Below are 11,825 nucleotides of genomic sequence, written 5' to 3' on the forward strand. Positions count from 1 at the left end.
TTATTCATAAGCTTGTTTCTGAGTTTTCCCATCTATATTTCCTTTTATACTGATTTTATATATATATATATATGTAATGTGAACCAGCAGAAACTAGGAAGTTTCAGTAAAAATGTCCATGAGGGTGTATTTGAACTTTTTAGGGAAGAAATTCATATTCCTTAATCCAACATGCAAAGCCTGGACAATTTGGCCTCACCCTGCCCCATCACCCCACCCCCTACAATGTCCTGCGTTGCCCTGACCATCCATCATTTCAAACTATTTTCCTCCAAGAACACTTCAGGCTTTTTCCGAAAATTATATTTCTCTTTAAAGTGCTCTTCCTCACTTTTCCATTTTTAAACACTCTTATGCATTCTTCAAAACCCAGTTCACACATTACCTCCCACCAAAACCCCATTGACACAATACCTCCCCAAGCCTTCAGGCACAGCAAGCTACCCACCCCCAACCTGTGCTTTCAAAATTCTAAGCCCATATCTCTAGTGTAACAATCATTTTGCATATGTTATAATTCTTTTTTTATTTTATTTCAGAGAGTGGAAGGGAGAGGGGGAGAGAGAGAGAAACGTCAACTATGAGAGTCATTGATCGGCTGCCTCCTGTATGCCCCTGACTGGGGATCGAGCCCACAACCCGGGGCATGTGGCCTGACCCAGAATCAAACCATGACCTCCTGGTTCATGGGTCAACACTCAACCACTGAGCCACGCCGGTCGGGCTATATTATTTATTTATACATCTTTTGAAATCTACCCAAAGATATAAAGCTTTGCAAACACCTCGTAGATTAGAAGCCAGGAGGGTAGGTTTGCTGTCTGTTTTGCTCGCCCACGGATTGTAAGTAGGGTAATGTTAAAAATATATTTTAAAACAATTTTGAATCTTTGGAATAAGTAATAATTTTCGTGATTCAAAATGAGAAAGGTATAAATGTGTGTAGGACTGAAAAGTTTCCATCTCTCCCATACTTCCAGCCTCCCAGTTTCTCTTCTTATCAGTAAATGATGTTCCTTTTATTTTGTTTTATATCCTCTGGATGAAGTCCACATTCCTTTCCACACAGTGTAATTCTTTCTCCCATCTGGTCTTGTTTACCTTCCCGGCCCTCTCCCTGCACCCAGGCTTTGCCCTCTGCTTCCGAGCCTGTGCTGAATTTAGCCCTGTTCTCTGTCACCCTCTCCCCAACTCTCTCTTCACTTAGCGAAATGTCCCTCATCAGTCTGGCCACAGCATCTCTGCCCACAGTGGGTGCCCAGTGTCCCCGTGGGTCCCAAGAGCCCCCTCCCCTCCCCTCCTCCAGCGGTTTTCTCCTTGCAGCCAAATTGTCTGCTGATGGGATTCCTGGAAGGCTCCCGGCCCCTTGAGATCAGAGACTCCCCCAGTCACTGTGGAAGACTGGAGACCCCCTCTGCGGGCACACAGCGGGACTGGGGTGACAGTCGCCTTCCCCGAGAACAACAGCCAGCCATTTGTGTCCGCTAGCTGGCAGTCACTGAAGGTACTGGGAGACAGGCCCTGTCTCCATTTCGACCGAATGGCTTCGGGCCCTTGAGAAGGACATTTCTGAGGTGTGGGCCATACACACTCCCCTCCTCCAAGGGACACAGGAGTGATTCACAACCAGAAGCCCTTTCTAGTAAGTGCTCCAAAAAGAGGCCATCAGGGGCCCCTCTCCCCAAGTCGACTGGACCCAAAGGAACCCTGAAACCTCCAGGTGGCATGATAAAGGAGTGGGGTTGGGGGGGGCTGGGGTTGTTACAGAACTCAAGGGGCTCCCCACTTAGGGTGCTCTATTCAACAATGAGATGTGGCTGTCGCAGGGTAGTTTTATGGACTTGCACCCAGTAAAAAACGAATCAGGGGATGCACACCCCAAACCCTGCCTTCTGCAGGGGAAGCGTCGCCGTGGCTCCCACGGGCCACTTGTTCAGTGGATTTCTCCTGGGCAGCCGGCTGCTTTCATCCCCCCGGGTCCTGCCCGCTCATCTTCACACCGAGCGGGGAATAAGCCTGAGGCCTGCCCAGACCTTGAGACCCTGGTCCTGTCTAGCAGGGTCACCCTGGAGACTTGGCCTTGGTCTGCAAGAGGCGGTGCTCGAGTTGGGGCGCAGAGCAGACCCCCCCCCCAGTGGGTTAGGGGAGCAAGCTCTGCCTTCTTTCTCGGAGCCACCCTGGGGGGGTGGGGAGTCGTTTCTACACGTTTGCAAACCACCCATTCTGAAAACCGCAATCGCTTTCCGTGCGCCCCAGTCGAGCAACCCCGGGGCCGGTGTCAGGGCGCAATCGGGGGGGGGGGGGGGCGGGGGGGGCGTGAGGAGTAGCTGGTTGGGGACTGTCGCGCTGCAGGGCTGGGGAGGAGGCAGGAGTTAAGCGAAAGTGACCAGCCCGGATTAAGCGGGAGGTTGGCCCAGTTGCTTTGAGCGTCACAACTGCCCCCAGGGGCGCACGGCACCCGGGCGCACCCCACCTCGATTTGCCCCCCCCCCCCCGGAGGCTGCGGGGCCCGGGGGCCGCCTTCGGGCGCGCGCACGCTTCCTCCCCGCGCCGCCCCGGGGCGGGCCCACCAGCGCGCGCACGGCCCGAGTGTCGGGGCAGGGGCGGGCCCGACGCCGGCCCCTCCCCGCGCCGCGCCAGCTGCGCCACCGCGCCCGCTCCCGGCCAGTCGCTGCCCGCCGCCCGCTGCTCGGGACATGGGCGTCGCGGGCTCGTCGCTGCTGGCCCGCTTCGGGGTGTCCCAGCGCCCCGCGCTGCCCAGGCCCGTCTGGCTCGGGGCGGCCGCGCTGGGCCTGGGCGCGGTGGCGCTGGGGACGGTCGTCTGGCGGCGCGCGCGGCCCCGGCGGCGCGGGCGGCTGCGGCAGGTGGGCACCGTGGCGCAGCTGTGGATCTACCCGGTCAAGTCCTGCAAGGGGGTGGCGGTGAGCGAGGCCGAGTGCACGGCCTTGGGGCTGCGCAGCGGCCACCTGCGGGACAGGTGAGGCCGAGCGCTGGGGCGGGGCGCGCGCGGGGCGGGGGGGGGGGGGGGTCTAGTCAGCGCGGGACCTGCTGGGGACGCGGGGAGGCGGGGAGGTGGGGCTTGTCCTGCCCCCACCCCCATCTCCCCCACCCCCCCATTCCCCCATCTCCCCCACCCCCCCATTCCCCCATCTCCCCCACCCCCCCATTCCCCCATCTCCCCCACCCCCCCATTCCCCCATCTCCCCCACCCCCCCATTCCCCCATCTCCCCCACCCCCCCATTCCCCCATCTCCCCCACCCCCCCATTCCCCCATCTCCCCCACCCCCCCATTCCCCCATCTCCCCCACCCCCCATTCCCCCATCTCCCCCACGCCCCATTCCCCCATCTCCCCCACGCCCCATTCCCCATCTCCCCCACGCCCCCATTCCCCCATCTCCCCCACGCCCCATTCCCCCATCTCCCCCACGCCCCATTCCCCCATCTCCCCACCCCCCATTCCCCCATCTCCCCACCCCCCATTCCCCCATCTCCCCACCCCCCATTCCCCATCTCCCCCACCCCCCATTCCCCCATCTCCCCCACCCCCATTCCCCCATCTCCCCACCCCCCATTCCCCCATCTCCCCCACCCCCCATTCCCCCATCCCCCCACCCCCCACCCCCTATCCCCCCATCCCCCCATCCCCTCCGGAAGGAGAAGAGATTGGCCACCTGCGTTTCCGGGGCAGCCTTTGGTCCTGGAGAGGGGCCGGCCACCTCGGGTCTGACTCAGGTTTGGAAAGGTCGGCCGGGGCAGAGTTCCCTCTGGGCAGCAGGGCTGGGCGCAGCGCCCGTTAGTTCCAGACTTTCTGCCTTGGCTATGGCACAAGCGTAGGAGAGGGCAGGCCGCGGCCACGCTGGAACCGGGGCCTTGGCCTTGGCCGTGGCCTTGCTGGGGCCTGTCCCTCGCCCTGTCCAGTCCCAGGCAAGGTGTAAGGAGCAGAGTGAAGTCTTCTGTCGGGGAGAGGGGCTGTCAGGGGGACTGCACGGGTCCTATTTATCACCAAGGGGATAGTATGTGTCTCTCCCAGAGGCAGAGTGGTCCCCAGGGAAGAACCTTTGGGAAAGTTTCTATGCACATAGGGTCTGGCACCGTTGGGGTGACTTCAGTGACAAGACGCCTTTTCTTTTGTGATAGAAGCTGAGGCCCCAGATAAGCAACATAGTTGTGGGAGCAGGGAGTGAACTGGCCTTGTTTTCTGGATTTCCAGAACTGGTCACTTTTGTGGGTTGGCCAGATACTCTCTCCTAAACAAGCTCCTTTTGGGGGGCACTAACTTTTTTTGGACCCAAAGAATTTGGCTGGAGCTGAATAATTGTGTTGGAAAAAAACAATTGTCTCCGAGTTGGGGCAGGGCGATTTTGGTGAAGTGGAAAGCTGGCAGGAAGCTGTCGAGAGGGTAGAAGTGGAATTCCAAGTGTGCCCCTTCTTGTGTGTCGGCAGGTTTTGGCTGGTGATTAAGGAAGAGGGACACATGGTCACGGCCCGGCAGGAGCCTCGCCTCGTCCTGGTCTCTGTCACCTATGAGGACGATTGCCTGATCTTCAAGGCTCCGGGCATGGACCAGCTGGTGTTGCCGAGCAAGCTGCCTTCCTCAAACGTGATCCACGACTGCAGGTGCTGTGTTAGGGGGCCTCAGGGACCTGCGACAGGCCTGGTTCCCTAAGGGCTCCTCCCTGTACTCTGTCTCGCTACAGTTTGTGTACAGTAGGGGATGAGATTGGTAAAGGAAATGCTTACGAGAAGTCGAGTCTAGGTTGGGATCGAGCGGGGGGTCAGGCGTGAGTAGCTGATGCAGGGTATTGCTTTAAGGGTACCTGGGGATCGTTTTGATGAGATATGGTAAGACATGCAGACTTGGAAATGACTGTCACAAAGAAAGAAGTTTTTTATATTCACAAATCCCTAGAAATGGGGGGGCCCCATGCTGTGCAGGGTTACTCGGGGAAGCACCAGGGTTGGTCAGGAGGCAGAAGGAACAGGAAAAATGTGAGCAAGAGCCTTCATTGTGGTTACCAAAGAGAGGACTATGGGGCAGGATAGAGGCTTAGGATTGGCCAGCGTGGATCATTTCAGTGGGCTCTGGACCATAGGGGCTGTCCCTAGTTGTCTGGTACCTGACCCTGGTTGACCAGGGCAAGGGATGGTGGCCTGGAGTCTAAAAGAGCAACAGAGGAGATGGCTGGGGGCTCTGGATTGGGCTCTGGATATGAAAGCCTGGTGGTTTATTATCTCTAGGAGTTAACTAGCCCTGGGAGGGGCACTTTCTTTAGAATCAGCGAGGCCCTGAGATGTTGAAGCACCAAAAATATAGAAAATCAAAAAGCGTGATTAATACAAACAGAGTGCGAAGAGCCAATCTTTAGGGTTTGTCTTTTTATTTTAGTAGAATGGACTTCTATTCAGAGTTGCGTTCTCTTTCCTTCTGAAAGCACCCTAAATCCTTGCTACTCGAAGTGTGGTCCCACGGGCCAGCAGCTGAGGCATCCGAAGCTCGCTCTAGGAATGCAGAGTCTCAGGCTCCAGCCCAGCCTCCCGCCCCAGAGTCTGCCGATGCAGGAGGTGACCCTGGCCTCTCTTATCACCCTTGCAGGATTTTCGGTCTTGACATCAAGGGCAGGGACTGTGGCGACGAGGCAGCTCAGTGGTTCACCAACTTTTTGAAAACAGAAGCCTACAGGCTGGTTCAATTCGAAAAGAACATGAAGGGAAGGATGTCGAGGAAAATTTTGCCAACTTTCGTACAGAACTACCAGGTGAGCTGCCAGAGAGCGGCCCATTCGCCTCCACTGGTCACGCTCCCTTCTCCACCCACAAAGAGCCACCCTGGGGACCCCAGTCAGGAAAGTGTAGCCATGACCCCCGAGAGTGATCCTCAGGGTGCCCCGTGAGCAGGTGTTGGGGCCACACAGAGAATGGAACATGGGAGACACCTGTGCAGGGGAAAGAAGCCAGGAGCGACTCCCAGGGCCTCAGGAGGAAACGATTGGGGAGGTGAAAGTGAGAGGTTTGTTTGGGACCAAGTCCAGGTTTCCTAAAATTACAGAAGCAGGTTTCCCCCAGGGCTGCCTTCACAGTCAGCATGCGGGATGGTTATGCCAGGTGCTGAGAAGGCAGCTCCTCCCGAAGAAACTGCCCTCTGAGCCTTCGATTCTGCAGTGAGATGGGGTTTAAAGTGCAAGCACCTCGGGGTGTCTCCCCCAGACTCCCTGATGACAAGCTCCTTGAATGCCTGGCGTTTTATCTGCTCTGTTCTCTGCGACGTCCCCACCTAGAATAATGCCTGCGGCTTAGTAGGTGCTTAATTAAATGCATGCTGAGGGCGCAGGGGCAGGTGAAAGAAGTTGTTACTAGAGTAGAGCTGATTGGCCGGAGACCCTTCCCCTCTTGGATGCTGCTGCTGTGGGAATGACGTGGGAAGGGGGGTCACCTGTTGGGCTCTGGAGTGAGGAACCACAAAGAGAGTGGCGTCCGGAGGGTGTTGGCTCCGAGCCTGGCTGCTGCCTCCGGAGTTTGGACCGGGAGCCCCGCCCTAAGCCCAGAGCTGACTTGGCCGTTTCCAAGTCCAAAGCATCACCTTCTGCGCTCAGGTGGTTTTGCTTCTAGACTTTGCTTAGCCTCGCAGTTGGCCCGAGGAATCTCACGGGGCGGCGAGGCCTGACGGGGCCGTGTTCTTGGCGCAGGTGGCCTACCCGGACTGCAGCCCAATCATGATCCTCTCCGAAGCCTCCCTGGCCGATCTCAACACCAGGCTGGAGAAGAAGTTGAAGATGGACCAGTTCCGGCCAAACATCGTGGTGACCGGCTGTGATGCGTTTGAGGAGGTGAGCGGCTCGCTGTTTTTGTGCGTTACGCTCAAGACGCTAACGGAGCTGCTGTCTCCTTTGGCCCGCGCCAACTCAGACCCTGCAGGGTCGGCCGTGCGGGGAACTCCTTTCCCAAGTCACCTTAACCGTTTCCAGTCATTCACTCATTGCTGCCGCCACTTTAGATTTACAGTAAAATTGAGAAGAAAATAACAGATTTCCCATATAACCCCTACTGTTATATTCACCTACTGAAGGACACCTTGGTGGCGTCTGAGTTTTGGCGATTAGAAAATGTAATTTTGTACCTTGGTTCACAGTAGAAAATGCTTGATAGTCACTGAGGTGAGTAGTATTTTCCAGATGTGGAAACTGAGACTCAGAGAAGTTGAGTAGCTTGCCCAGCATCACACAGCTAATGTGTGGCCAAGTGGGGCCCAGCTTACGCTCCTGCGCCTGTCAGAAGTCCCACGAATCTAAGCTGTCTGCACAACTCTGCCTCCTTTAAGCCACTGCCAGGGCCACATAGCAAAATTGCATTGGTCCCCCTCTTACTCTGGCGCCAGGGGGCAGGTCTCTGTCTCTGAGAGAAGCAGGATAGGTGAGGTCAATAAGAAATGGACAGGAAGGGCAGGGCCAGTGACCGTGGGACGCTGGGACCCGCGGTCAGGCTGCCTCTGTGTGGAGGCGAAAGTGTTGAATCTGTGACTCTTATGACCGATTTCCCTTGGGGAATGTCCCACGGATCAAAAAAATGTCCAGTTTTAACTTGGCTTCCGTTGTAGTTGAGCTTTGAGGAGAGACTGGGCTTGTCTTGCAAGCCATACATTTTTTATTATATATCCATAAATTTGCCTTTGAGTTAATTTACGATTCTCATGGCGACTGCCCCTGGAGAAGGTCTGTTCTTGCTGCTGACGGTCAAGTTTCTGAGCATCTGAGACTGGGAGTCAAGAGGTGGAACCTAGCCTGGCCTGTGTGGCTCAGTGGTTGAGCCATGCAGCGAGAGGTCACCTGTTCATTTCCCAGTCAGGGCACATGCCCCGGTTTGGGGCTCAGTCCCCAATAGGGGGTGTGAAGGAGGAGCCGATTGATGCTTCTGTCTCTCCCTCTCTCTCTAAAATCAATAAAAACATTTTTTTTTAAAAAAAGAGGTAGAGCTGGGACTCACCAGCATGCCCCCCCCCTTTGAGTCCCCCTGGGAGATATTTCTGACGTCTTCTTGCACTGCTGTCTTCTGCTCCCTTTATGGTTAGTACCAGCCACAGAATAAACTGCTTTAAAGATCAGGGAAGCCTTCACTCAACAGGTAATGTTTCCTTTTCTCCCAGGATACCTGGGATGAAATCCTCATCGGCAACACAGAAATGAAAAAGGTTTTGGCTTGCCCCAGGTAAGGACCCTCCCGAGACTTGACCTGTGGGGTACTGCAGTCCCATTGGTTCCTCATCGTCACCTAACCCGGGGTTCCTGCCTGACAGGTGCATTATGACCACGGTGGACCCAGATACCGGAGTGATTGACAGGAAGGAGCCCCTGGAAACCCTGAAGAGGTAGGACCCGTGTCCAGTGTATTTTTAATGTTACCCCCACCTGTGGGTAGAGGTGCTCCGTCTGGGCACCTTCCACTCTGCCCGCTGGTTGATTTGTGTCTATCGGTTAATGGGAGTGCGGCTTCCTCTTTTCTTCTGGGTGCATCTTCTAGTGATTTTGCCTTTTTTTAAAAATATGTTTTTATTGATTTTCAAGATAGAGAAAGGGAGAGGGAGAGAGAGAAACACCTATGGGCTGCCTTGTGCCCTGACTGGGAATCGCACTGGCGACCTCTTGGTGCCTGGGACAGTGCTCAACCAACTGAGCCACACCGGCCAAGGCCGATAAATTTTTAACTGTATAATAGTACAGTCTTGAACGTTTCATACCTCTTATATCAGTTTTTAATAACATTTACATGTGCCTTTCCAAGTGAAGACCGCAAATACTTTATTTTTATTGCAGCTCAGATTTATTAGAACCAATATCAAGGATTATGAGAATAATTGAAGTTGTATCGTAAACTATTAGAAAAAATAGAAAGTGATGTGTTGTCAGAGTTTGTTTATCCAGGAACATCTCCTGTGCCAGGGTTGTTAGCATCTGTTTTGTTTCGTTATGTAAAGAATTTGGCCTGATTTTACTTCTCAATATAAAATGTGTTTTTAAACCCAACTTAACATTATGGGGGGAGCTTTATTCTGTTTCTTTCCCTTTGTTTTGGTGTTGGTTTCTAATGAGTTTAGGTGAGAGAAGAGGTTATTTCTTGAAACGTTCAGATTTATAATTCTGTTTCGTTTTGCTTTTGAAGATGCAACGAGGTTCGTTTTCCTTGCAGTTGCATGAGCACTTGTTTCCATGAGTTGTGAAATTCGAGGTCCATGGTGTAAACTAAGCATTTAAGTCACATACAAAAATTTTTCCCCCCCTTTTTGGTCCCAAACAGAAGCCATAGGAAAATGGTTTAGACTCTCAGGATAGACTCTTATAGAAAAACCAGAATTATTTGCAGTTTGACTGAAGGCTTATTTATAAGTAACCCAGGGACAAAAGCCTGGATTCTTTCGGAAGCACTTAGATTATTAACCGTTTTTGTGCCTGAGGATGAATTTTGGCTTCTTTCAGCTATCGCCTGTGTAGTCCTTCTGAGAAGTCCATATACAAGTCATCCCCACTTTTCGGGATCTATTATTCGGTGGAAAAAATTGGAAGCTTGAAAGTTGGCGACCCCGTGTATAAGATGGTGCAGTGACGGACCCACGAGGGTGAGTGACAGGCAAAGGGCCGGCTTAGCTTCAGGAAGGCAGAGAGCCTTGAAGTTGCTGCCACGTTTTCTCACCTTGAGGTGTTTGTAGGTTTTGCTGCTTTAACTGTTGGGAGCGTGAGCAGCTTGCGTTCAGATCTTTGGAGTTGGGAAATGCCCTTTATTTTATTTCTTTATTAAATATGTTTTTATTGATTTTAGAGAGAGAGGAAGGGAGAGAGAGAGAGAAACATAAATGATGAGAGGGAGTCATTGATCGGCTGCCTCTTGCACACCCCCTACTAGGGATCGAGCCCACAACCCGGGCACGTGCCCTGACTGGGAATCGAACCCGTGACCTCTTGGTTCATGGATTGACACTCAACCCCTGAGCCACAGTGGCCAGGCAGTGCCCTTTATTTTTAATCCCCTCAGTCATCTGTATTCTCCCACCCAGCCTTGTCCATCCCCTGCTCCCATTCATGAAAAAATGCTGATGCCGGAGCCCCTGAAGAAGGACAGGTCTGTGTGCCCAGCTCATTAAGGAATGTTATTCAGGAATGAGAGTTACATCATCATTTGTTTTCTGTCTCTGGAAATGTTGAAATAATTCAAAATCAACTTGGTGGTGGTGGGGGGGGCGGGTTGTGAAATACTGTGTAGCAAATGATTTTTTAAAATAGGATTTAAAGCTTGAAAAGAAGTCCGTGCATTCAGGTGCCTGGGTTCTGACCTTCTCACCTGACCATCCTACGGACCCCGTAGGCTAGTGGTCCAGACTCCACATCTGGCGTTAGGTGGCCTTTTCCCATTAAGGTAATTCAGTGCAAGACATGGTTTCTGTTTCTTGCATTTTGATAAGTGACTTTTGTGGGTATTTGAATTATGAATGACTGGTAGGAGAAATAAGCAAATAATCAGATTCTTATTATTTATTCAGGTGTCACAGTCCAGGAGACATTGATCAGGATTTTAGCTACAATAACAACAGTACCTCAAGAATCCTTATCACCAGCCTCTGATCATCTCCACCCTGGAAATGAATCTCTGTTTTTAACTTTTTGGAATTATATGTGCTCCAAGGAAAGTCTTAGAGGTGATTTGAGAATAAGAAAGTTATATAGATTTCAGGTGAGGAAGACTTTTTAAATAAATAAAATTGTCCGTGAAATTATTTCCAATGTTAACTGTAGCTATTACGCTTCTGACATTAATATTGATGAGTCAAGAAAGTATAAAGAGTCTGCTCCACAGCTGCAAACGTTTTTTCTAAATGTTTACATTGTATTACCTACCATTCCATGTGTTCGGCAAAATGAGGAACAGGTTTCCTGATGTGCCTTTATATGTGAACACACAAAATTCTGTTAAGTTGGGTGTTTGTTTTTTTGTTAATCCCACGCGAGGATATATTTTCCATTGATTTTTAGAGAGAATGGAAGGGAGGGAAGGGGAGAGAGAGAGAGAGAAACATTGATGTGAGTGATCGAAACTCTAACCCAGGTCCTTGCCCTTCACCGGGAATTGAACCCACCGACCCTTCGGCGTGCAGGCTGATGCTCCATCCACTGAGCCATACTGTCCAGGGCTCTGTTGGTTGGTTTTTACCTGGCTATTGAGTCCTTTTGACTTTCTACTCCTGGGCATCATGGAATCAGGTTGTACGGAGTATGGCAATTATTTTACAAACCTTGTTTTTATATTAAATTAGGCCTCTATGAAGCCATGTAAAAGAAATTGTGTGTAATTGCCAGGTACACCACCTGGAAATCCAGCTATGATCAAGAAGAGAATGGTATTTAACAGAGTGGAAGTTTGAGAGTTGGGGTAGGGAGAAAGAAGGTTGCACATATTTCTTTAGGTGCAAGTAATTATTATTATTTTTTGGTAACAGAAATAAACTCTTGGTACAACTCAACAGAAATTCTCACTGACGTAATAATATGTGAATGAATTAACCTACTTAATAATTCTGTGATTTCTTTACTATTAATAAATGTGATTCTTGTACTTTTTCTTTGGTATTTATGAGCCTGTTTCCGGGGCTTTCTCATCTTGTAGCAGAACTTCAGTCACCGAAGTTTCCGCTGGCCCTTTCTGATTGCCGAGTGGAGACACAATCGGATCCACAAACATTCCCTCCCGTCTATGGTGGGGGACGGGCGTCCGGGAGAACACAGGCAGCCTGTCTGAAGCCTGATGGCCGGTGACTGGGAAGACACTCCCCAGTGGCCAGTGAGG

The 11,825-nt window shown here is 52.1% G+C and overlaps 1 protein-coding gene across 1 annotated transcript; it reads left to right on the forward strand.

Annotated features, from left to right (window-relative positions):
- Nucleotides 1-2,658: 2,658 nt before the first annotated feature.
- Nucleotides 2,659-11,599, forward strand: MTARC2 (mitochondrial amidoxime reducing component 2). The gene is made up of 8 exons (XM_081123929.1): nucleotides 2,659-2,977; nucleotides 4,446-4,619; nucleotides 5,596-5,758; nucleotides 6,686-6,826; nucleotides 8,140-8,201; nucleotides 8,290-8,361; nucleotides 9,467-9,606; nucleotides 10,525-11,599. Exons 1-7 carry the CDS (start codon nucleotides 2,697-2,699, stop codon nucleotides 9,591-9,593), a joined length of 1,020 nt encoding a protein of 339 aa, XP_080980055.1. The 5' UTR covers nucleotides 2,659-2,696; the 3' UTR covers nucleotides 9,594-9,606; nucleotides 10,525-11,599.
- The last annotated feature ends 226 nt before the right edge of the window (nucleotides 11,600-11,825 follow it).

The sequence above is a fragment of the Miniopterus schreibersii genome (genome assembly GCF_964146895.1).
Source record: "Miniopterus schreibersii genome assembly, chromosome: 21".
NCBI lineage: Eukaryota > Metazoa > Chordata > Mammalia > Chiroptera > Miniopteridae > Miniopterus > Miniopterus schreibersii.